This window comes from Festucalex cinctus, chromosome 18 (assembly GCF_051991245.1).
Source record: "Festucalex cinctus isolate MCC-2025b chromosome 18, RoL_Fcin_1.0, whole genome shotgun sequence".
In the NCBI taxonomy this organism is placed as follows: domain Eukaryota; kingdom Metazoa; phylum Chordata; class Actinopteri; order Syngnathiformes; family Syngnathidae; genus Festucalex; species Festucalex cinctus.
This window is the reverse complement of record NC_135428.1, coordinates 21,288,141-21,315,604: the sequence shown is the minus strand read 5'-3', so window position 1 is coordinate 21,315,604 and position 27,464 is coordinate 21,288,141. Positions and strand designations below refer to the sequence as shown.

The following is a 27,464-nucleotide window of genomic DNA, read 5'->3' as shown; positions in this document are numbered from 1 at the left end:
TGTATATGTGTGAATTGCATATGTACAACCAAATAGTTTGTCTCCACCTATAACAACACCCCCACTCCCCCGACACTGGCCATTTATCTATCACATTATGTCTGACCAGATTGGAATATCTGTCTAATTTTTCCACCCCTGTCTGTTTTGCAGTGGTTTACCCCATCCCAAGGGGGCTTTTCTAACCCCTGCTCCCCCTTTCTAATTTGAACTTTGACACTGGTCAGCTGCCTTTTAGGATATGAATGAATCCCCCCACTCCCAAAAAAGGTGAATGTTTCTTTTAAAAGAGATCATTTTTGCTAGTTTAAAACTATACATACCATGCTCAGCATATATAAGTACGCCACCTTCAAAAAATGTAGATTTTATTTCCAAATTTTAGAATTTTCTGGAGAATATGCGCTTAACATGAAAGTAAGGGTCATAATAGAATGCATAGATGAAAAAATATTCAGTTTAATCAAATTAACTGATGCAAAAAATGATTGCATCCCATAGCAAAAATGACTACATCTAGTATTTTCTCTGATCTCTGTGACTTTTATTGATAGCAACATGTCTGCTCGGTATGGAATTAACATTTTCTCGGGGTCTATTTATTTGTGCAAAATTAAGTAAACTATTTTTTTCTGTGTGTACTAATTAACAAATCTTGTTTGCACAAATGGCCCACATTTGTATTGAGTATTTTGTAGTATAGTATCCCATAAAAAAAAAAAAAAAAAAAAAAAAAAAAAAAAAAAAAACTTGATTCGAAAAGTAAAGGTGTTCTTACAAACCTGTTGGGGTGTACTCATTTATGCTGAGCACTTAATATCTGTCTGCATGTATTTCTACCGCGTGTGTTCAAATATAAATTGTTAAAAGATAATTGTTCCATTGTACAGAAATTTTGCACTCTGTTTTAGTTGAGGCTTCTTTGGCATATAAGTAGACAGGTGTCATGAGCTATACCGTTTTGTCGCTGTGACCTTTTTCCTGGCTCTGCACATTCCTGTCTATCTGCACCCTGGCTAGGGCTGCCAACTTCTTGAAAAATAAATAAGGGACACCTCATCGATAAGGACGGTCGACCGGATTACCTTCAACCTTGCGTGATTTTTTTTTTTTTTTTTTGCGTAGTTGAAACAATTTTTGACTATTTAAACCTGACTTGGCACGGTGGATGACTGGTTAGCACGTCCGCCTCCCAGTACGGAGGACGCAAGATCGAGTCCAGGCGCGGCCTTCCTGGGTGGAGTTTGCATGTTCTCCCAGTGCCTCCATGGGCCTCCCCCTGGTACTCTGATCTCCCACATTCCAAAGACATGCATTGCAGGTTAATTGGGCGCTCCGAATTGTCCCTAGGTGTGCTTGTGAGTGTGGATGGTTGGTTGTTCCCTGTGTGTCTTGCGATTGGCTGGCAACCGGTCCAGGGTGTCCCCCACCTACTGCCCAAAGCCGTCTGGGATAGGTTCCAGCGCCCCCGTGACGCTTGTGAGGAAGAGCGGTCAAGAAAATGGATGGATGGATGGATGAGTTGAATAGGATGCATATTTTTGAATGATATTAACGCATGGAAAAGTTAAGAAATTTACTTTAATACAAACTACCAAAATTAACTTATCAAAATATCTCTCAAACAAAAACCTTTCCTGCTTAACTTAAAAATGTATACAATAATATAAAACACTAAGTAGAAAATTCATCCTGTCATCCTGTAATTTAAATTAAGACCAATGTCAATTTATGTGGAGATTATTTTCAAATTTATATTTTAATTAGGTAAAATACATTTTTTTAACTGTATATTTAAAGTGTTGTAAATCAATTGCCTAAATTAGAAAATACTTTTATTTCTCTTTCTGTTATATATTTATAGTGTTATATCAACTGCATGTACAGAAAACATTATACATACCTGTTTTAACTTGTAATCAGTGTAAGTCGGTGTCTTTATCTATTATTTATCAATGATTTTATCTATTTTAACATACTTGTCAATCAGTTTAACGTGTTTATAACACCCAAAAAATATTATGTTTTCCATACAACGCTGACATTCACTGTACATTTCCATATTAAGCTTGATCAGAGGGTTAAAGAATCATTCTTTACATACCATATTTATCGCTGGCGTTGCCTGGTGGACAACATTTTTTTCTTGGGCTCCCAAGTTGTACCTTGCATTCCATATGTGTCCACCACTGGAAGCATGTTGCTTGAGATCAGTCAGCCCGTCCATTGGCTATGATAAAAGTACCCCAGCAGCCAGCCCTTTCATTGATGTTTTCTCACACTTTTTCAACTTCGTATTTTCTGCTTCCCAGTCCTCTCTCGATGTTTGTGCAATCATTTCTGCTGCTACTGATTGCGTTGCGGCTCTTGTGCAATATACTTCCGCAAGCAACATGACGTCGACCAATAAGATGAGTGGATTCTGTTTTGTCATACTAAATGAATGTGCTCTCAGCTCATTGGTCACAGAACAGAAAGTCCTTGGAATTTTACCATAAGTTGTCACATAAAGGGCACTTTTGTTCACTAATTCAATTGACATTTTAAGGACTATTTCTGACACTCGCGGTATTACGGGACAAAGTGTGTCCCTTGACAACTCAAAACGGAACGCGTACTTATAGTTCTAATTACGGGACAATTCCGTATTTCAAGGGATGGTTGGCAACCCTAATCCTGGCACACTTACCAGATGAAACGAGTTCAGACTACCGAGACACACATTGTCACATGGGCTTGGTAGAGCCGCCCTCCGGTGGTGGTGCGCGGCCAAGACAGTGTAAGATTAGGAACCGTTTTAGAGAAAATAGACCTTCCGCATCTGGCAGAATAAGGCTCCACGGCCGTGTCTCGATCTTTCTGACATCCATTAAATAGTTCAAGTGAGAATATACAGTCTTCTGGTAGTTGTTTTTAGTATAATATTGCGAGCATTAAAGATGGTGCCGTGACTGGATACATTCACTTTAGTAAAACTTTTGTAATTCTCTTTGTTTCATGTTGAGTTTAAAGAGATAGTTCGGATTTTTTTACATGAATCTCTATTTCATCCTAACCTCCAGTGTGTGCGATCAGCACTAAGTTACCCCTGACAGAGTTCTGTGACACAAGTTCTGGTCCGGTGTTGGACGAGAGGAAAATAGTCCAGCAAGCTGGCTGGGGTCACGGAAACAAAGCGTTTTTCTTCTAAAAACAATTTGTGTTCAAAGGAGTGATACATTTGCATCACAATACTCCTTTCTGGAAAAAAGTCAGACGCCATTACCACCAGGCACTACTTTTCTGTTGGTTCATATCACTGCGCGTCGCCCTGTAGACAGCTGATAGACGCGCACTAAACTACAAGTTGTTTGTCTTTTCGAAGGCGGAAGGCTGTCTGCAGCGCGTCAGTCAGCTGTCTACAGGGCGCCGCGCAGTGATACGAACGAATCTTGCACAACTCTGAGTCCTTCCCAGATGACCGAGCTTCTCACCCTATCTCTAAGGGAGAGCCCGTACACCCTGCGGAGGAAACTCATTTCGGCCGCTTGTATCTTGTTCTTTCTGTCGCAAACCACAGCTCGTGACCATAGGTGAGGCTAGGAACATAGATTGACGGGTAAATCAAGAGCTTCGCCTTTTGACTCAGCTCCTTCTTCACCACAACGGACCCATACAGACTCACTGCAGACGCTGCACCGATCCACCTGTCTATCTCTTGCTCCATCCTGCCCTCACACGTGAAAAATACCCCAAGATACTTGAACTCCTCCACTTGGGGCAGGATCTCATCCCTGACCCAAAGACGGCACTCCACCATTTTCCGACTGAGGACCATGGTCTCAAATTTGGAGGTGCTGATCTTCATCCCAACCGCTTCACACTCGGCTGCGAACCGCTCCAGTGAGAGTTGGAGATCATGGCTTGATTAAGCCAACAGCAACACATCATCTGCAAAGAGCAGAGATGCAATGCTGAGGCCACCAAACCGGACCCCATCGACTCCTCGGCTGTGCCGAGAAATTCTGTTCATAAAAGTTATGAACAGAATCTGTGATAAAGGGCAACCTTGGCGGAGTACAACCCTCACCGGAAACGAATTTGACTTACTGCCAGCAATGCGGACCAAACTCTGACACTGGTCGTACAGGGACCAAACAGCCCGTATCAGGGGGCTCGGTACCCCAAAGCACCCCCCACAGGACTCCCCGAGGGACAGGGTCAAACGCTTTCTCCAAGTCCACAAAACACGTGGACTGGATGAGCGAACTCCCACACACACAGGATTCTGCTGAGGGTGCAGAGCTGGTCCACTGTTCCATGGCCAGGACGAAAACCACACTGCTCCCCCTGAATCCGAGATTCGACTTCCCGACAGACCCTCCTCTCCAGCACCCCTGAATAGACCTTACCAGGGAGGCTGAGGAGTGTGATTCCTCTATAGTTGCAGATTTTTCTGCTTGCAGCAATGTGACTCAAACACCGCTATGGTTCCTGCAATAAAAAACAACTTTTATTGACTCTTCATCCTCTACTCGGTTCTGTTGGATCACTTAAAAGTGCGACAAAAAATGCCAGATGCTCAATAATTTGATGTTAAACTGAGTGGGAAGTCAACATACCGGTATGTAAAGCTCCAGGGACAGACCTTGATTCCTTCTCCATTGGTTTAAGTTGCTTTTCGTGGGACACCGGTCCATGACTTCAATTAGTTTTGACCACAGTGTTAGTAATTAAGTTTGAAGCAGTGGTTTTCAAAAGCAGTACCCCCCAAAAAATACTGTAGCTCTCCAAGTACCACCATAATGACCAATAAGTATTCAACAAAAATGAGACCGTGGTTTTATTCCTGGTGCAAGGAACTGCAGACAGATCTCTACAGGAGGCTGATGTAAAGTTGGCTACCGTCAACGCCGGGCTCGCGACACGGCACGCACGCAGTCGCGCACAACGAGTGACAACATGGAAATGGAGACAGTTAGCAGAAGCCGGTGCCGTACATCTCGGTATTTCCCATGGCTATCGAGTCCTCTCGGTGCACTTGTATGTCCCGGGCCAGCGTTGGTACTGCGCGCGAGCCAAAAAGAATAACTCCCGTGACGATCCAATGCATGGATTCAAACAACACAGGTATGCCCCACAGCCAACACACCAGCTAAGCTAAAAGTACACTGCAAGTATCTCATTTCTCAGTTTGTGGCTCCCTATCAATGTACACAACTAGCATGAGCAGCAGGGAACTGAGACGTGCCCGCAATTACGTCATCAAACTCAAAATGAACGACAGCCCAAAAAACAAAACAAACAGTGGTCATCATCGTGTCTCAGATTAAAAAAACAAAAAAGATGTCATACATTAACCAAAAATGAATGTGATGGCAAAAGAAAAACAAAAATTGTTAAAAACAAAAATTGTTGATAAAAAGGTTAGGGCACTTTTGGAAATATTTTTGGATAAATTAAGTTGTTAAAATGTGTTTGATAGATTTATTGTTCCATAAGGTGGCTTCATATTTCTTTTGGCTGGACGGTAGGTTTATTTCATGTCTTAAATTTATGTTTCTGAAATACTTCATAATGTGGACATATTCTGTTTAATTGTGTTGGTGTCTTTTTAAAGGTTAATTATTTATATTTCAAATTGAATTATCAGCCTTTTGTTTTCCTGATCCTGATTTTGAATTAAAAAAACAAAACAAAAAACAATTATAACTGTCAATAACAACTAATAAATATTTAAACTGATACATTTTTCAGTCATATCGCCCAGCCCTTTGTTCCGGTCCATTTAAATAATTGATTCAATATATAAAAATATAGAAGACATTGTTGTTGTTCTTTTTTTAACACATTTGTAGATACTGTAAAAATTTGTGGTGTTTTAAGATTGTTTACAAGCAACAAATGTCACTATAAGTTTTGAATATTGAAATTAATCGTATCGAATCGAAAATTGTATCGTTCCCAAACTTAATCGAACCGTATCGAACCGTTCTGTTCTGAAAGATAATCGTTTTTCAATCGAATCGCAACTTGTGTATCGAGATACATATCGAATCGGCCTCATGTCAGAGATTCCCACCCCTAGTAAACAGGCGCTTTTCTCTCGACCGATGGATGGGCAGCTGGCTTGTTCTTGGTTCACGGTCTTGCTAGATGTTGCTACCGTGTCGGTCAACAAACCAGAGACATGTCAGAAAAAGTTAACCAATTATAAACATAGCCGCACAATTGACATCTCACTGAATGACAAACATTTGAGCACAGCTAGTTAAATACCCACAATGCTTTGCATTCCGACATATTAGTGGCCTGAATACCACAAAATGGAGGATTGATTTGAGGATTTATATAAAAATATCAAGATGTTCTACAAATTGCAGCGTTCAGGGTAGATGCATGGTACGTAAGTAGCTGGCTAGTTCACTGAATGCAGTAGTGGTATAAATTAGGGGTGCACCGATTGATCAGCCGGCCGATTTATCAGCCCCGATTTCCTTAATTTTGGAAGATCAGTGATCGGCCGATCCCTTAAAAATGAACCGATCTTTTCCACCCATCTCATCTCCCTCCTCAGAGGTCTGAAAAAGTCAGCCACTGCCTTCTTCTGCTGAGATGATTAGTAGGATTTTCGTTTTTTATTTAAGAGACATGTGCAGTTAAAACAACCCATTTGTATTATCTCGACGATATTGTTCAATGTATTCCAACAAAACTAGACTGGAACACTGAAGGTATATGCTGCTTGTCATGAAAAAAAAAATCTGTATCGGCAAAAATCGGGATCAGCAGGTCAGACTTTTTAAAAGATCGGGGATCGGTGATCGGCCGGAAAATTGTGATCGGTGCACCCCTAGTATAAATGGGTCCATTAATATGAAATAACTCACATTTGTGCCAGATGCAAGTTGAACAATGTGCTCAAATTCTTATATAGTGAGGAGGGGTGAATCATCCCCAATCTGAAATCACCATTTTAGACATGACCACAAACTAAATCAGGAGAAGTGAAACAGTGAAAAGCAGTTTAAGCTATATCTCCACAAAGTTCAGTTTTTGCACATTTTCAGCAATTATCTTTCAACATGTTTATTCTATTCAGAAACAAATCTCTCAATTCACTTCACAGGACATCTAAATATGTATTTAAGAGCTGTAAGGACAAAACAGTTAACTGTAGTTAAAGTTACTGTATGTTCACCAAAACATTCATATATTCTGAATTATGAACTCAGATGGCTGCTTATGTTGACACAGAGGTTCTCATCACACGGGCTGGGGCGGGGCATTGTGAAGGTCACTGCTGACATCACTGCGGTGCGCAGTGAACAACGGTAGAAATGGCATCTGGGAGCGGAAGCCGCGAAGGTTTGAGTGTAAGTGCAATTATGCCGTTTTGTTTTCTCAATATTTTAGTTAAATTGCATTATAGAATAACAGATTACACTCAAACCTATACCCAGGCCTATCGAGTTGACTTTGGAAGGCATCAAGCATTCTTTCTCAACATCACATTAGCCTCTACCTTGACCCTCCTCAGGGTACTGGGCGGCGTGCCATCTAGGGGTTGCCATGACTCCTGAACAAGAAAGTGCCAGATTTTGGGAGGGGGCAGACTAGGGCTAATATTTTGATTCAGACAAAGGATGTCTTCACAGCGTAAGCCGAATACCGCACGTTGCATGCTGGTAGGAACTCTTGCGATCTCTCTTGCCAAGATTTTTTAATTGTGCCAGCATGAGAGGCGTGCACAGGGTAGATTCTGACTTAACGATGGTAGCAAAAGTTTATGTGAAGCTTTTCTCTTCTTTTTTTTTTTTTTTTTGGTTTGTTGTTCAGAAAATGGCGGACACAACCCTGCTGAGCTGTGCCCGTACTTTCTTGCACAGGGGATCACTTTAGAAAGGTTTGAGCAAAATGTCATTCAATTCCTGCTGCTCTTTTGCATTGAAAAATTCAGATGATAAAACAGACTACATCGCTGTGGCAATTTCATTGTCTGCTCTCTTCTTGTGTTGTCGCACTGCGACCGTCGGAATATTCCATTGTGGATGGTTCTCTGGCACTGGCACAGTTAATGGTAGCTGACCGTGGCATGCTTGATTAAACTGGCATGCTTGATTACACTGGCATCTCTCTCTGTCTCAGCTCTCTACACGCTTGGTTTTGGCGAAGTTGAATAAACCTCTCACCACACTCACATTCATGCTCGCCAGAGAGAAGACAACTCTCGCGGTTCTGTGGCTGTGGTTTGGATTGTAAGTCCACTATAGTCATTGTTAGAACAATAGATTTGTGGGTAACGCTTTGACACAATATTTCAAAAACAGAGCACCAGAGATTTTTTTTTTTTAACCCATGGTTGATTCCCACCCCCTCTTTCTTATTGTGTTTTTTTTTTTGTGGGGGGGGGGGGGGGGGGGGGGGATTTATTGTGACAAGCGGCAACTACATCCCATTGCGGACTAGTAAAAATAACTTTTTTTTTCTTGTTTTCAGGAACTGGAACGACAACCTGTCCAGACAGTCGACTCAGTAACACATCCATGAAGGGTATGTTTACACTATCATGTCAGCATTTATTACACCATGGATCATATTTGTGATGAATATTAACAACCACCCTACATCCTAACATTTGTTGTTGTCACTTTGAATCTCTGCATCATTGCATGAATCAGTTGTTCTTGCTGATTCTGTTGAGTGGAATTATTTTGATACTTTGGCTATATAACCATGTGGCGCAAACCCGTAGATCCGATCTTGTGGCAAATCTGACAGCACAAGCTCGCCTCTGTGGGTCTTTGTCATTGTGGTGTGAGCATCGCCTTTAAAACATATCTTTTGCCTTTTCCTTTAATACGAACCAATGAGATTCAATGCTACCTTTTCTAATCACACATCCACCAGTAATCACACATTTGTAGCACGATGACGTTATGTAAATGTGAAGTGGGAAATATAAGAAAATGTGTGCATCCGGGTTGAGGTAGTAGGTTGTATGGTTTAGAATTATACCCTGGGAGTTAACTGTACAACCTTCTAGCTTTCCTTGGAGTACACGTATGACTTCGGAATGTACAAAGTGTGCAGTATTCACCATACAGCACTGGATTATACAAACCTCAGTGCATTCATATAATCGTGTTCTCATTTTACAGTTGACCTTTAGCTATGGTCGATCGCCGGTATTTTTAGACTTAATGCACGGGTGTCCAAACATTTTCATTTGAGGGCCACATAAAATCAGAAGGACGCAAGGGCCACATAATGCTATGAAGAGAAATTGTGTTTAGTCCTAAATTGTACACATAATTTATTTGTGCTTTTGCATATTTAGAAAAATGCTACAGTATATAAACCAATTTATTTGTAATATGGCAGTAGGGTTATTATAGTTTTGCAATTTTTCATTTTAGTTAGTTTTTATTAGTTTTTAGGGTGGTTCTGTTAGTTTTTATTAGTTTATTTCTTTAAAAAATGCTTAATTTTAGTTTAGTTTGTTAGTTTTAGTATTAGGTTTTTTTTAATGTGTATTACTTGTGTGCAATATTTAAGAAACACAATGGGCGCAACGTCATCTTTTGGTGCTTTTCTATTGGATGCTGATAGATGACGTCACTTCTGTGTGACATACTTTCAAACGTCATTATCAAAATAAATTTACTAAAAATCACATTTAAAATCATCCCCAAAGGCTCATGTATTCAGTTAATTACCAAAGACTAAAACGAAGGTTTGCTATAATTATGGTTAGTTTTAGTTTGTTTTGTAAACATAAAATGTAGTTTCAGTTAGTTTTCATTTTTTTAAAAAGCATTTTCGTTTTTATTTCATTTTGGTAACAAGTATTGTTTTTTTTTAGTTTTAGTTTTTTCATTAGTTTTAGTTAACTAAAATAACCTTTAATGGGTTTTTTCGATACCCATTTCCAAACATTTTTGTTTTGTTTATTTGATTTTTTTTAACTGAGTCAAATGCCATTCTTAGCATATGTTGGGGGCCACTGAAAAATGGACGGTCCCCGGGCCATAGTTTGGAAACCACTGACTTAATGCATTGTGGTTAGTCAGAGTATTCACACTGTAGCGACCACATGTATCTTAAATTGTTCTATATGACTACAGTACTTTCTCCATTCAAAACAGTACACATTGTTACTTTAATTTATATCGCTAGAAGAGACTTATGGATCAGATAAAATTTACACTAATAATAGCCAACAGTAATGTACCAATTGTTTATTTTCAAACTGGCAAAATATCACACCAGTCTCGTAGTCATTATTCTTGAATCGATGATTTAAATTAGACTCAATCACAGTCTTATTTCGCACAAATCAATTCACACATCACATCAATAACAAAGTGATTAAGCACTCAGCCTTGTGTTACTGTGTATGCATTGAAAGCTGAGGCACCCCTCACTCATGTAACACCTCTGACGGTGCAGGATCTTGCGCAGAGCCTCAGCCGCACTTGATGCATATTGTTGTTTAGCATCACATGCTACGGTTGATGGATGAAAATATGTAGTCATTGTGCTAGCAAGGGGAGTCTCAAACAGAACTTTGTTATAAATTGTTTTGCGGCTCAGTTGTTACAAATTTTGGTGCAAATTATAAAACCAGCCGAGACTGACTTTTTGCTGCTCCGTTCAGGCATGGTGTGACTTGCTGTTTATTGCGTTTGCACACGATAAAACACATGTATACATGATACAGTTTTCTTAAAAAAATAAAAACTAAATCTAATATAGCAGGAACTCATATTTCTTTCAAACTGTTAATACAGCTTTTGGCAAAACATGGCAACTGGCTGGTGTCTAGCTCTTGGAGTCCTTTCTGCCTATATGCAAAATACTGTAAACGATGGTTTAATTTCGAGTTGTCAATCAATCAATCGACAATTAGTTGATTATAAAATTCATTGACAGCCATTGTAATAACTGAGTGTGTTAGGATGGGGGGTGCAGGGAGGACCCAAATGCAGGTACGAGGAGACAAGAATGGCAGGTGCAAGTATCTTTAATGAGCAGAGGTGAGTGGAACAGGCAAGCGGGCCAACTTGATCCGGAGAGTGCCCGCAGGGTGGAGGATGACCAGGAGCCGAGAAACAGGTGGTGAGCGGGTGAACCGGCCAGTAGGCAAGCAGGCAGGCAGGCAAGCAGGCAGGCAGGCAAGCAGGCAGGCAGGCAAGCAGGCAGGCAGGATGGCAGACAGGATGGCAGACAGGATGGCAGACAGGATGGCAGGTGAGCGAGCCAGGCGGGAGCCGGTGGAGTCCGTGATGAGGGACTTGTCGAGGACCCAACTACCAGGGATCCAGCTCCGTTCCTCCGGACCGTATCCAGCCCAATCCACCAGGTACTGGTATCCACGCCCCCGGCGACGGACATCCAGCAGGCGGCGGACCTTGTAGGCAGGACCGCCCTCCACTACCTGCGGGGGCGGGGGGGCGAGACATTGCGGGGCTAATGGACTAGAAATAAATGGTTTAATTTGCGATACGTGGAATGTCGGATGGATTCGGAGAGAAGAAGGCAACTTGAGACGGACCGCACAAGGATTGATTATCTTCTCGATCTCATATGGACCAATGAATCGGGGAGCCAATTTGCGGGAGCTGACCTTCAGGGGGAGGTCTTTGGCATTCAGCCAAACCTTCTGGCCCACGGTGTAGGAGGGCGCCGGCAAGCGACGACGGTTAGCCTGTGTCTCCGAACGAACTGTGGACTGGAGGAGAGAGGCACGGGCTCGTTTCCAGACCCTGGCACAGCGGCTCAAGTGGGCTTGGACGGAAGGGACTGCCAGGTCCTTCTCCTGGGCAGGAAACAGGGGAGGTTGATAACCTAAGGAGCAACGGAAAGGTGACATGCCCAAGGAGGCGTTAGGTAGAGCATTGTGTGCGTATTCGACCCAGGGGAGAAAGGTGCTCCAGGCAGAAGGGTTGTGGTGAGACATGCATCGGAGGGAGGTCTCCAGTTGCTGGTTTGCCCGTTCAGACTGGCCGTTGGTTTGGGGGTGGTAACCAGATGAGAGACTAACTGAAATGCCCAGGGCTGAACAGAAGGACTTCCAGACGAGGGATGTAAACTGGGGACCTCTGTCTGAAACAATGTTTTGTGGTATGCCGTGGAGACGAAAAACATGTTGAACTAAAAGGTCTGCAGTCTCTGTGGCTGAGGGGAGCTTGACCAGAGGGACAAAGTGGGCGGCCTTGGAGAATCTGTCAATGATTGTAAGAATTACAGTATACCCATGAGATGGGGGGAGACCGGAGACGAAATCAAGGGCAATATGGGACCAAGGACGACTGGGGACCGGCAATGGACGGAGGTACCCAGCACTGGGTCTGGTGGAGTTCTTGTTGCGGGCACATACGGGACAGGCTGCGATGTACTCCCGTGTGTCAGCCCCCATGGTGCGCCACCAGAATCTCTGATGCAGAACGGACAGTGTTCTCCTCACTCCCGGGTGGCATGTGAGGCGAGAGGCATGAGCCCATTTGAGAACCTGCGGGCGGACATTATCAGGGACAAACAGGGTTCTAGGGGACCCACCTCGAGGATCTGGTTGCTCGCTCTGTGCGTTCTTGACTAGGGTCTCTATAGCCAGTTCGACTGATCCCACGAAACAGGTGGGCGGGAGGATAGATTCTTGATCCTCCTTGGTCTCTGTAGTAGTAAACTGGCGTGATAAGGCATCTGGTTTGGTGTTCCTGGAACCTGGGACATAGGATAAGGTGAAATTAAATCGTGAAAAGAAGAGGGACCATCTGGCTTGTCTGGGGTTCAGTCGTTTGGCGGCCTTAAGGTACTCTAGGTTTTTGTGGTCCGTCCACACCACAAAAGGTAGTTCTGCACCCTCTAGTAGATGCCGCCACTCCTCCAAGGCGAGTTTGACTGCCAGGAGCTCCCGGTCCCCAATACTGTAGTTGCGCTCTGCCGGGGATAACTTGCGGGAGAAGAAGGCACACGGATGTATCTTACCCTCCTTTGCATGGCGCTGGGATAGTACGGCTCCAACCCCTGTCTCGGACGCGTCAACCTCCACAATGAACTGGTGTGAGGGATCAGGATGGATGAGGACAGGAGCTGCCGTAAACCGATGCTTGAGGTTGGCAAAGGCGGAATCTGCCTCTTGAGACCAGCGGAAAGGAATCGAAGTGGAGGTAAGAGCTGTGAGGGGGGCCGCGACATGACTGTAATTCCTGATGAACCGTCTGTAGAAATTAGCAAAGCCTAGGAAACGTTGAAGCTGCTTGCGATTGGTAGGTTTAGGCCATTCTGAAACTGCCGTTAACTTGGCTGGGTCCATACATAGTTCTCCCTTGGAGATTACGTACCCCAGAAAGGCGGTCTTGGAGACATGGAACTCACACTTTTCGGCTTTGACGTAGAGTCTGTTTTCTAGGAGCCTCTGGAGAACTCGCCGAACGTGCTCCTCATGCTCTGACCGGGATCCTGAGAAGATTAAGATGTCATCCAAGTAAACAAACACAAATTTATTGAGCATGTCTCTGAGGACATGGTTCAGCAGAGCTTGGAATACTGCAGGGGCGTTTGTAAGTCCAAAGGGCATGACCAGGTATTCATAGTGTCCAAGGGGGGTGTTGAAGGCAGTCTTCCATTCATCCCCCTCTCTTATCCGGACCAAGTGGTAGGCGTTACGCAGATCGAGCTTGGTGAAAACACACGTGCCGTGGAGGGGAGTGAATGCAGATTCGATGAGTGGAATTGGGTATTTGTTCCTGACCGTGATCTCGTTAAGTCCCCGGTAATCTATGCAGGGACGTAGTGTCTTATCCTTCTTTCCAACAAAGAAAAAACCAGCACCAACAGGAGAGGACGAGGGGCGGATGATGCCTGCAGCCAGAGACTCTGTGATGTATTTCTCCATCGCCTCCCTCTCTGGTCGTGAGATGTTGTAGAGGCGGCTGCTGGGGAGGGTGGCACCTGGCAGCAGATCTATGGCACAATCGTAAGGCCTGTGAGGTGGTAGTGACGCGGCTCGGTCCTTGGAAAAAACCCGACTGAGGTTGTGATAGCAGCGGGGAACTGTACTGAGGGGGTTCAGGTGCCTTAGTGCTTTGGATGGGAACTTGGGCGGAACGTAAACAGCCCTCATGGCAGGTCTCACTCCAGGCAGTCAGCTTTGGGATGGCCCAATCAATCTCGGGATTATGTCTCTTTAGCCACGGTAACCCCAATACCAAGGGAGATCGGGGACAGTCAAAAACAAAGGGGCTGATCTCCTCAAAATGATTACCAGAGAGACAGAGGGAAATAGGCGTGGTTTGTTGCGTGACATGGCACAATAGCTGTCCGTTAAGCGCAGTGGTTCTAAACGGGGTTGTCAAGGGGCGTGTCTCTAACCCAAGTTCTTTTACTAAACTGTAGTCTATGAGGTTCTCGTCTGCTCCGCAATCGACTAACGCAGAAACGGTCTTGGACCGGTGTTGGTGAGACAAGGTAGCTGAGAGCTCTAAGCGATGTGATGAGGAGCTGTTTGTCTGGCTCACCAGTTTCTCCCCAGTTACTGGTGAGCCCCCCCCTTTTACTTGTCTTATCTGGCAAGACTGGCAAGTGACCTCCTTGACCGCAATACAAACATAACCGGTTGCTCAGTCTCCGTGCCCTCTCCCCCTGAGTCAATCTGGCTAACTGCATTGGCTCTGGAGTGTCGGCGGGACGCAAGGCTAGCGTGGGGGCTACACTGGGCTGAATGCCTTGTACTGCTGGTGGTGAGACGGGGCGCGGAGCCGGTGCCGAACGGCGCTGTCTCTGACGTTCTCTGAGCCGACAGTCAATACGGATAGCTAGTTCAATGAGTCGGTCTAGGTCTGCGGGTTTGTCGCGGGAGGCTAATTCGTCCTTAAGAGAGTCGTTAAGGGCGCGAAGGAATACCTCCTGGAGTGCTTCATTATTAAAGTTGCTCTCGGCTGCGAGCGTACGGAACTCTACTGAAAACTCAGCTACACTTCGGGAGCCCTGGCGGAGAGAGATCAAACGTTTAGCTGCTTCCTTACCGCGCACCGGGTGGTCAAAAATCTTCCTCATCTCCTCCGTGAATGCAGGATAGGAAGCGCACACCGGTGATTGACGCTCCCATTCGGCGGAAGCCCAGGCGAGCGCAGCCCCTCGAAGGCAATCTATCAGGTAGGCGATTTTTGCACGATCAGAGGCATAAGAATGGGGCTGTTGCTCAAAAACTATAGCGCACTGTACCAAGAAGGCTCGACATGAACCCAAGTCGCCGTAATAAGGCGCCGGGGCGGGGACAAAGGGTTCCCGAGCTACCTGTGCTTGTACGGGTGGAGTGTGAGCGGGCGGCTGTGGCGGCGGCGAGGAGAATTGTCCGTGGGTCTGCAACATTGCCAACTGGTCTTGGACGGAAGATAATACTTGGGAGAATTCCTTTACCTTTGTGAGGAGAACATGAAGGGCTTGGTCGTGTTGTTCGAGGAGTAGTCCTTGAGCGGTTTGGTTGCGTTGGGCGGAGTCAGTACCTGCGGGGTCCATGTTTTTGGCCAGAACGTAATGTTAGGATGGGGGGTGCAGGGAGGACCCAAATGCAGGTACGAGGAGACAAGAATGGCAGGTGCAAGTATCTTTAATGAGCAGAGGTGAGTGGAACAGGCAAGCGGGCCAACTTGATCCGGAGAGTGCCCGCAGGGTGGAGGATGACCAGGAGCCGAGAAACAGGTGGTGAGCGGGTGAACCGGCCAGTAGGCAAGCAGGCAGGCAGGCAAGCAGGCAGGCAGGCAAGCAGGCAGGCAGGATGGCAGACAGGATGGCAGACAGGATGGCAGACAGGATGGCAGACAGGATGGCAGGTGAGCGAGCCAGGCGGGAGCCGGTGGAGATGACCTGGACAGGAGGAATACCAATAGTTAGGGAGTAAGCCAAGCAAGAGAGTAAGTAACTGGACACAACTGACTGGTGTACTACTCAAGACGTTCTGGCGCTGAGCTGTGGTCCGGGGCTGGCTTAAGTAGGCTGGCACTGTGATTATCCACACCTGGCTGCTGCTCCAGCTGCTTCTCATCTGCCTAATTAGCTGCCTTGTCTCGCACACGCACACACACACGGGGAAAGGAGGGAAACAGGGCTCATGGAGCCGGAACCCTGACAGAGTGTTGTTTAATAAAAAATGTTGCTTAATTTAAAATTGCCCAAATCCTCTGATTTCAGCTGCTCAACAGTAATTTTTCTCATACTGATTATCTTTGTGTTGAACCAAAATAAAATATATTTAAAAAAATATATATAATCTGGAAAACAATGGTCAACCCAGTCATTTCATCAATTTCAAAATGGTTGTTCAATCCCTCTCGTGTGCTATTGCTTAATTGTTGTTTGGTTGATTTTCATCAATAAACAATACCAAAGAAACAACAAAAATAGTTCATCGGCAGCATTTATGAAAAATGTATTTGTAATGCACTTTAGTGCAAAATAAAATCTCATCACATTAATTGATGGAATAATCGATAGAATAATCAATTCTAAAAATATTTGATAGTAACATTCTTAGATGCACAATGAGGATGTTCGTGATTCTGGAAAACAGTTTGAATGTGATATCCTTTACTTCACTAGAGTCATTAAAGGCGGGATTTTGTCACGATCTTTGGAAAATCCATAAAAGTTGTACATTGGATTAACAATGATAACATAAAGAAGAGTGATTCTTTAGTCACGGAACTTGGGGCAAATCCCAAATTTGTGTAGCAGATCTTTGCAGACCAGTTACAAGAAGTAACAAAAGGAAACTACTTACCTGTGACCCAGGCGTCTTAATTGATTGATTGATTTGTTTATTGAACATATAAACAAGTAGCAGAAAAAATAAGAATTTAAAAGAAAAAAGGAGAATCTTATACAATCATCATGAGTCACAGTTTACATGTTCAAAAGGGAGTAGGAAGAAGTTGAAAACTTATCTAGTCCTACTCCTTTATTCGTTGTATGTTTAGACATTTCATTATTAATACAATAATCGGTTAATATTTTTCAAAAAGAAAATATAAACCTGTTCATGTATACAAGTGCACTTGGACATGCGTACATTTGTCAGCAACATATGCACATGAAATTCATAGACATATACCATAATACATTTGTATATCATATCCACATACTCGCATGTACAATTTTCATGCTCTTGTCTGACATAAGTAATTCTTTTGAACTTAGCTTTTAAACATTTTTTTTTAAATTCAGCAAGTGAGTCACATCTTTTCAGGTCAATTGCAAAATTATTCCACAAATGAACACCTTTTACAGAAACACACATTTGCTTAATATTTGTTCTTGTTTTTTTTTGTTTTTTTTTAATATTCAATTCATACTCCACAGTGGTCAAAAGCTGGTTCAGGTTTTCTCCTCAACAGTAGACAGTTGTGTCATCAGAAAAAAGACACTTTTCAATATTTTTGAGGCACAACAGATCTCATTTATGTACAGAAAAATAGTTTAGGGCCTAGCACATACCCTTGGGGAACTCCATGAGTAATCTTTAAGTTTTTTGATTGTAACTGTAAATACTGATAACTATTTTCCAAATAACTTTTCATCCATTTTCAGGACTGTCTCAGAAAATTTGAATATTGTGATAAAGTCCATTATTTTCTGTAATGCAATTAAATAAGCAAAAATGCCATACATTCTGGATTCATTACAAATCAACTGAAGTATTGCAAGCCTTTTATTGTTTTAATATTGCTGATTATGGCTTTTTTTTCTACTTGATCTGAGGAAATATTCTAATATTTTGAGATAGGATATTTGAGTTTTTGAGTTTTTTCAATGACAAAATAGTTTATTTTCATACCATCACTGAAAAAAACCCATTAAAACTGGTGTCTTCTTCAGAGTGAGTAATTTAGTGCATTTTTTTTAAACAAATACAAATGTCTTCTCAACAGAGAACTTTTGTGAACAAATTTGTGTCTTTCTTAAACACTACTGTCATACAACATGCCAGTCAGTTACATAGTCAATTGTTTCATTTTATAAATTTTGAATTAAATTTAAATGAAATTTTAGATATTAAATCCAATTAAATCAATATTAACATTGCTCAGAAATTGTGTGCTTCAAAAAGTAGACATATATGTTTTAAAACTAACATTGACGATATAATACACATTTTTCATAGAAACTTATGCAAAACTGGGTCACTCGCTGGCTGGACAGATAAATGTCTTACACAAGTAAAAGTAAGCTCGTGCTTTTCTTTAAAATAAAAAAAGAAAAAGAAAAGAAAAACAGCAGCACGTATGATTTGAGGTCCCAATCACTGATGGAATGCGTGGAAATGGTAAAAAAAGAAAGAAAAAAAGATAATGTCCATCCGTTGTTGACTCGCTGGTATGACCTACTCGTTGCGACGACTCAAATGCATTGGTTTAGCCCTGATCTCCTCTTACAAAGTTGGAATTCTTTTTCTCAGTGAAATGACCGGTTATTTTACCTGGTTGTCTTCAGTCGTGGTCTGGCTATTTGTATGTGTTCTTCTCTCCCTTCGTTTTGTTAGCGAGCTTCCGCTCTGGTGTTAGTTTGCTATTACTCATTTCTTGTTGCACTAGTGTAGTTTGGAAGTTCGGGAGATTGGCCCGACATTCGGAAGCTTTAGCTGAGCTCCATGTCATTTTGTCGCTATGACAGCGTTGTGTGTGTTTTTCGTGTCGTATTGCCCCCGCTTAAACTCATCGAGCAAGAAATTACCTCGTGCCCCTGACGCCTAACGAAATCACGTAGTGAAAACCATCATTCACAACTACGCTTTACGGGTGGAAATCGATTGCAAATATACACAGAGATGCTGTGCGTGATCAACTTTGCCCTTGGAGAATTAAATTAGCAGAGAGAGAATTAGCTCTTACCTTTAGCAAGTCTAGTCCTGGATGATGCCGCTCTAAGTGGCTGTCATCTTCGTCATGTTTCCAGTGTAACTATTGTGAGACAGTTCTTGTATACACCCAAGTCCGTCTCTTCTCTATTCCATTTGATAAAATCCGAAATGTATACATTCCACACTATCAATATATCCACATCTGACTTGTATGCAGCCGGCGTTTTGTTTACTTGGGTCTTCTTCGGCTGAAGACTGCCGCACATTTCCCCGCCACTCTTATGAGGTGCTCCCTCTAGCGGCCCGCCAAGTAATTGCGCAATAAGGAACAATGGAGCCGTTACAGCGGCTGTATCGATACTTGGCATAGGCATATCGATAACCCATCGTGAGAGAAAATATCGCGATGTATCGCTGTATCGAGATATCGTCACACCCCTATCCTCAATATGGTAAAACTAACCTGTCTTACGACGGTCTAACCATTAACGAGTAAACAATCCAACTCTTGGTGAATTCTGCTTCACAATTATAGGAAGACCCAACATCGAAGGTTCAAAAAGTGGCATTGTGATGAACGCTTGTCCGCTGACAAATGCTTGAAACCCCAAAAGTCAGTCATTCTTACAGCCTCTGCAGTTGCTGCTGTTTGTTAGCAAGGAATTGAAAATCAAATGCACATATTTGCACTGGATGACCAACTTATCCACAGCCGCCCAAGTTCTTATGCTATGCATTTAGCATGCTAAATGTAAATCTTAGGTAATTACAATTACTACAGTTTTCTGACATGGAAACGGAGGCGTCATTTGGTGGAGGCATTTATTTGTCATAAGTGATATGACAGCGAATTGAGACGTGTATCATATGTGAATTTTTTATTATTATTATTTGGGGAAATAGAGGACTATCTTTGGATGAAGCATACTGTAAATTAGGGCTGTCACTGACAAATCTTTTTAGAATCAATTATCCATGGCTGCGTACTTCCGTTAATCTGCACTTCCTGTTTGTCATGACTCAAGTCATGCAGGAGTAATGATTAGGTCTTGTCTCATGTCTAGGGTCACGCCTGGGTTAGGTTTGAGTTCATGTTAAGTTTGAGTAGAGTTCATGACCGTGCGCCAGAGTTCACGACCCGTTACGTGTCTGTTACGTGTCTGCACAAAGAGCCCTTACAGTAAAGTTACTCACATAGCCCCAAAATTAACATTTCCCAACACCACATTACATCTTCATATCAACATAATCACAGTTATGGTTTTGACGGCATCCCAAACACAAAAGCCTGAGTCATAGTTTACTTTGAGCAGAACCCAAAACACTTGACTAAACCTATGCATGTCATGACTCGGGTCATGCAGGAGTAAGCTTTGGGTTTTGTCTCATGTCTGGGGTCACGCTTGGGTTAAGTTTGAGTAGAGTTCGTGACCGTGCGCCAGAGTTCACGACCCGTGACGTGTCTGTTTTGGTATTGATGTAACAGCATCCAGTTTCAACTAGTTTTAGGCTATATGATGTCTGGACTATATGATGTCAAGGATCTTTTATGCTATATTATGTTTATTGATGACAAGAACTATCTGTAATTACGGAGTCAATAGCCAATCAGAGAATTCGATGTCAGTACTAGTACTCACATGTCTAGCCTCAACCAATGAGATTGATTGACTGTCTATTTAAGGGTGTGAGAATTGTGCGCGTTTTGCCGGATTATTGCAAGCTGTTCCTCTGTGCGTCCTTGGAGCCCAAGGGGCCTTAGCGTTCGTGATTCTCGATGCATTCTCATTGTTTTTTGTTTTAGTCAGGTGATGTGAATAAATAGTTAAAACCTTATTTGTGTCTGCGCCTTGCGAACCAACCTCTCAGCACACGGCACTGTCGATGTCGATGCCAACCCCGAATGAGATGTACCGTCTGTACCCTATCGATGGTTGTAAATGTGTTTCAGTCGGAACTCAGTCTGTGTATTTTTTTAGACTTCACGTCATTATGCACTGGCCTGAAAGTGGGTGCATCATTGACCGGAAGTGACGATTAACCGAGGTGTCCAGCTCTGCGATTATCCTATTGGTTTTTCCATCGATTCCTCCCGCAGACTTTAGTTTTGGCCTTAATCATTTTAAAGCGAGCCCTAACCTTAGGCATCTTCACGGATATTTGTTGGCAGAAAAGTCCATCCAGGGAGCGTAACCTATTCATCTAATCTGGATCTTTTCAGAAAGTGTGATGTTCTTGTATTCCTTGTAAAAAACAACAACAAAAAAAACAACTCCTTTTGTTGTACTAAATAGCTAGTTGTGCAGGACTAGAATTGCTCAACTCTGCTTGCCAATCATGCAGTTAGGATTCTGACCCACATCACTCAACTCAGTATTTATCGAGTACTTTAAACCAACCACCCCAGTTTTATTAAAATGGAACTCAGGGGCAGCAGATAGCTACAATGAAAACAGGGGAGGCCCCAGAATTGAACCCTGTGGAACACCATATGTTCCGTTCTACATCGATCCATCAATTTTCATAGCCGCTTTTTCTCACAAGGGTCGCGGGGGTGCTGGAGCCTATCCCAGCTGGCTTCGGGCAGTAGGCGGGGTACACCCTTAACTGGTTGCCAGTCAATCGCAGTCCGTTCTTCATGTGAATTCATATTGCACATATCCATCTGCCCACTTTCTTTTTTTGTTCGACACAGTATGAAAGGATTCAGTAATCCAGTAATAAAGAAATCACATGACATACCATCACAACAACCACAAGTCGACTACTGACCGCACCAAATTCCCTGCAGCACAGATAGCCAAGAAATGTAGCACGATCAACTGCAGCCAGTTATGGCTAAGCGGGGCGAATAATCACGAATCATGTGTGTTATGTGCTGAGAGGTTTGGATCCCAATGCGCAGACACAAATAAGGTTTTAATTATTTATTCACATAACTTGACTAAACGAAAAACAACGAGAATGCATCGAGAATCACGATACGCCAAGCCCCCTTGGGCTGGGGAGATGCACAGAGAACAGTGAGTAATAATCCGGCGAACACACACATTTCGCAGACAGCTTATATAGACAGCAAATCGATCCCATTGGTTGTGACTAGATATGTGAGTACCAGTATCTGATATGCTGTTAACCCAGTAATTACAGATAGTTCCTGACATGACCAAACATCACATAGCATGAAAGATCCTTGACATCATATAGTCCTAAACTAGTTGAAATTAGATGATGGTTACATCAGTAGAACTCACGAACTCAATCCTAACCCAGGTGTGACCCCAGACACAAGACCCAAACACTCCTCCTGCATGACTCGAGACAAAACCCAAACATACCTCCTGCATGACTCGAGTCATGACAATTTGAGTCGGATGTATGCCATGACCGCCAAGACCCTGAGACTGACTCAACGAACCCCTGGGGTTCAATCAAAAGGTTAAAACTTAAACATAAGTTGTCTGTGATGGACTCTGACCACTGACAAACTGTGCGAGTTTAGCATTTTCTCATTAAAACTAAAAGAAAATGCCAATGTAGTGTATAATTTGTCAGTTAAATGTGTTTCCTTATTATACCTAGGAACAAATATGACTTTCATACAACACTCCAACTTACTTAAATGCAAGTCTTTGGTCTTTTTCACCTCTGAACCACTTTTCCCTCCAGATGTGAGGAGCAAACTATCGCTGCTTGCAATCATGCTGTCTCAGCATTCTCTTGTCCAAATGCCCTCACAGCACATCTAAAAGTCATTGATTCCAGCTGGGCCTTCATTTATGGGATGGTTGAACAAATAAATTATGGGATTAGATAGAGATGGTTCAAGATGGGTATATTTTCCTTTCTATCGACTGCCACAATATAATAGCGCAATTTGAGAAGTCCGTCTGCACAGAGCCTCAAGGTTCTTTCGGTATTTAAAACATCCATTTTATAAAGATTGAAATTAGTGAATTTGTTATGCCGGGATGCAGGAGTATCGTATAATACTGACAAAAAACATCTTCCTTCAATTTCTAAGTGGCATCTCTTCAGAAACTTCAGAGTAGAGTCAAACTTGTTTTCATCATGGTCCACGTTACTTGTGGTTGTCCATATAATGGTGAAACCACATTCATGTTAAATCCCCAAGGGTGTAGCAGTTCAGTAGGTACCTTATTAAGGTCACGATATGAGTCACATTGGTACAGTAAGGGAACAAAATGCAAAACTAACTCCAGTATGTGAAATATTTTGTCCAAATATTTAGCATTTAAAATGAATGCGCAGTTTTGATTGTTTCTTTTTAGTGAAGGGAAACATGAGCTTTAAGAAATTAAGAAAATTGAGTCTGCAGCAGAGAAGTGCAACAGTAACAGTTTCAATAGTCTGAATTATGACGCTATAAAAACACTAATAATGGCATTTGAAATTGCTTTTGTTCCATCTGATGTGCCCGGGAGTGGCTGTTAAAATGTAAGTTGTGCTTGCATTACACTTTTTTTTTTTTTTTTTTTTTAAACATATGGCTCGTCATGATGTCTGCTAGCCAGAAGCTGAACTACACTATATTTGTATACAGACTAGGGGTGTGGTTTGAGCATGAAGTAATTAACACTTCATCATTCACCTAATATGTTCATGTAGGAATCCTAATAATTGCTATATCTCATTACAAAATTGCGCCTGCATGTGTTTATTATCATTTTTATACGTAGTCTAATACCCTAACAGTGTGATATTAAAGGGGAAGTCAACCTTAATAAACATTTCCTGATAATAATATGTTATACTTTATGTGACCTCACTAGTCTAAAGATGACATTCTGATTATTATATTTTTGTGGAGTATGAGTTATGAAACAAAATCCAGCCCTTTTTATCCATCTCAGGTGGCGGCCATTTTGCCACTTGCAGTCCACTGAAGATGCCATCAAGTCAAGTCAAGTCATCTTTATTTATATCACAATCACAGCTCACCTGCTTTCTGAAGGTGAGCTGCGATTGGTTGTTATTTGAGACCTGAGCAACTGTGATGTCATTTTCACTTGAGAGCAAGTGGTAAAATGGCTGCCTTGAGGCCACTTGAGGGTTGCGGGCAGGCTGGAGCCCATCACAGCAGTCTTTGGGTAGTAGCGGAGTCAAGGTTATTTTAGTTAACTAAAACGAACGAAATAACTAAAACTAAAATGAAAAAAAAAAAACATCTTCGTTAACGAAATAAAATAAAACAAAATTGCTTTTCAAGAAATGAAAACTAACTGAAACTACATTTCACATTTACAAAACAAACTAAAACTATAATTTTAGTGAAAATGTCCTTAGCGTTCATCTTGGGGATTAATTTAATCCATGAGCCTTTGGGGTTCATTTAAATAATGTGATTAAAGTATATTTATTTTGATATGAACCGGAATAAGGATCTTTGAAAGAATGTCGCATAGAAGTAGAAGTGACGTCATCTAACAGCAGCCAATAGAAAAGTACCTTCAGATGACATCGCTCCTAGGTGACAATTTTGCGTGTTGGACTTTTGGCTCCATTGTCTCGCCTTACCTGCTTTTTCATTTTATCATGGTGTTTATTAAATATTGCACACAAGTAATACATATCATAAAAAAAAAACCCAGAAAACTAATACTAAAGCTAACTAAAATAAATTAAAACTAAGCATTTTTGAAATATCTAAAACTAATAAAAACCAACGGAGCCAGCCTAAAAACTGATGAAAACTAAATTTACTATAATGGGCTTTCCAAAACTATAATAATCTTGGGCGGAGTTAACTGTTGTTAAACTTAAAACAGAATACAATTATTTGCAAATCATTTGTATTCTGTTTTGATTTATGTTTAACACAACATCCCAATTTCATTGGAATTTGGTTTGTGCAAACTCTTCCCCTGGACGACGATATTCCACCACATGATCAACAAAATTAAATTGTAATGAAAATACTTGTAAGGGAGAACAACACAAGTACAAGTAGTTCCAAAGAGAAGTTAATGCAAAATTGCGGGCCACCTTAAAATAATTGCCGATGTCATTTATTTATTTATTTTTGCCTAAATCATGTCATGATGCAAATGGTTCAATTTAATAACACAACACAACACAACACAACACAACACAACACAACATAACATAACAACCCTCTTAAAATAATTGCCTACCGGTATGTCTTTTTTGTTTTTGGCTAAATCAGCTCATGATGCAAATGGTTAAATTTTTTTGTGTTTGCTGAAAAATCGTTTAAAAAATTGCTTCGGTGTTTTTTTTTTTTGCAGTTTTTTTTGGGGGGGCCTAAATCATCTCGTGATGCAAATGGTTCAATTCTTTATGTTTCATGACAAATCTTTTTAAAAAAAAATGTCTTAGGTGATTATTTTAAGAAGGCGTCAATAACATAACATATAACATAACATAACATAACACATCATAACATAACATAACATAACATAATATAACAACTAGGGCTGGGAATCTTTGACTGTCTCACGATTCGATTACGATTTTTGTGTCTACGATTCGATTCAGAATCGGTTTTCGATTCTCGAGTCAAACGATTTTCGATTCAAAATGATTTGATTGACAAATGATTTCTGCTTCAATTTACAGATATGCACAAAATTGTCATGATCTACTCCAGTCTGCTTTGCAAGACAAAATGACAAATAGAGACATTAAAGTGTCTTTTTTTTTTTTGTTTAAACATTTATTCATTTTGTATTGTAAGTGCCTTTTCCACAAAAACAGCATGTGGGCTACAACTGCCTTTTCCCCTTCTTCATTTCTAATTTAAATAAAATCTAATTGTGGATATTAATATCGATTCGATTAATAAATGAGAATCTCGATTCTTTTATGAATCGATTTTTTGGCACACCCCTAATAATAACACTCTTAAAATAATTGCCTAAGTCATTTTATTTATTTATTTTGCATTTTTTTTTCTTGGCCTAAATCATCTCGTGATGCAAATGGTTCAATTCTTTGTGTTTCATGAAAAATCTTTTAAAAAAATGTCTTAGGTGAATATTTTAAGAAGGCGTCAATAACATAACATAACATAACATAACATAACATAACATAACATAACATAGCAACCCTCTTAAAATAATTGCCTACCGGTATGTCATTTTTGTTTTTGCCTAAATCAGCTCATGATGCAAATGGTTCCATTTTTTTGTGTTTGCTGAAAAATCTTTTAAAAAATTGTTTGGGTGTTTATTTTAAGACGGATGCAATAACATAACATAAGATAACATAACCCTCTTAAAATAATTGCCTAAGTCATTTTATTATTATTTTTTTTTGCATTTTCTTTTTCTTTTTTTTTTGGGACTAAATCATCTCGTGATGCAAATGGTTCAGTTCTTTGTGTTTCATGAAAAATCTTTTTTTTTAAATGTCTTCGGTGATTATTTTAAGAAGGTGTCAATAACATAACATAACGTAACATAACATAACATAACTCTCTTAAAACTCATTAACTGCCAGCAATTTTAGAAAATTTAAAAATGTTCAATACCCACGCGATATTACGTTCAATAATTATATATAAACCGAATCTACCAAATGACAGCATAGACTTCCTACTTTTTGCCTCGTCCCGTTCTTTTATAATTGACAGTAGAAAAATGTAGGTTTGCCAAAATACAGCCATTTGTCCCATTGACTCTGAAACTGTGTTTATTTCGTATAAAATGGGGAAATGGTGCCATTTACTGGTGGTTGGGCATCAGTAAAGTTGTTTCCAAGTTTGACATTTACTGTGGAGCATAATCAGATTCTCCCATTATCCCCGCTCTAAAAAAATATACAATTGACAAGTATACTTGTCAAAGGCAGTGAATGAGCTAAAAGATGTGGAGGGCCAGATTTTGACTTCAGGCTTTACGTTGGATTCCGGTCTTTGAAAGGATTGCGCTTTTGTCTTTCTGATGTTCAGTTCACTGCGATTGGTTCAAAGTTGTTGATGTCACAGATGAACAGAAACCTTAGTAACAAATTGCCTAATACAAGAAAAGTGGGATCTCTGGCTAGACTGCTATGTAAACTCCCTGATTGAAATAATTATTCAATAATAAACGAAAGATGTCTTCCCAATGAAACGTATTCTCTCAATGCGGTCGCGTAAATGGCGAATGAATAAACATAACACGCCAATGGCAGACGGGGGTGTCATCGATCTGTCTCGAGTCAGCCCCTCTCTGAATGCTGCATCAGCCACTCTTCTCCTATTGATACGCTCTTGCCCCTTGACCCCTGGGACTCAATGGCATCGATTGGAGAAGAGCAGGGACAAGGGCATGATCTGCTGACTGGCCCGGCAGCTAGTGTGACAAGACATGATCGTCATTAATGTCCCGCTGGTGGACTGGCTGGCTGGCTGCAAAGGCGTTGTGCAATACATTCTCTGTCTCCTACTCCCTTCCCCCCTACAACTTGCACTTTCTACCATCATCCTCGTTTCACCTCCCTAATTTTACCCCTATATTTCCCTTTTTTGTCTCTTGCACTGACTTATGCAAGTCTGGATTCTTATCTAATGATTCTATCTTCAAACTTGGGGGACATATAATATTTATTCACACTGATTGTTAGGCATTAATTGATAAGCAAAAACAATAATGCAAGTCTG

At 41.5% G+C, this 27,464-nt stretch overlaps 2 protein-coding genes across 3 annotated transcripts in view; one reads left to right on the top strand and one right to left on the bottom strand.

Moving 5' to 3' along the window:
* Positions 1 to 27,464, bottom strand: part of LOC144006685 (sialate:O-sulfotransferase 1-like) — a 236,931-nt gene that overhangs the window by 1,661 nt on the left and 207,806 nt on the right. The gene's annotated exons all lie outside the window — the stretch shown is intronic.
* LOC144006686 (uncharacterized) overlaps positions 1 to 27,464 on the top strand; it is a 68,185-nt gene that overhangs the window by 15,381 nt on the left and 25,340 nt on the right. For both annotated transcript variants that reach the window (XM_077505674.1, XM_077505673.1), the window contains exon 2: positions 8,479 to 8,532. In XM_077505674.1, the coding sequence (XP_077361800.1) occupies positions 8,479 to 8,532 (54 nt within the window). The remainder of the gene's footprint in view (positions 1 to 8,478; positions 8,533 to 27,464) is intronic.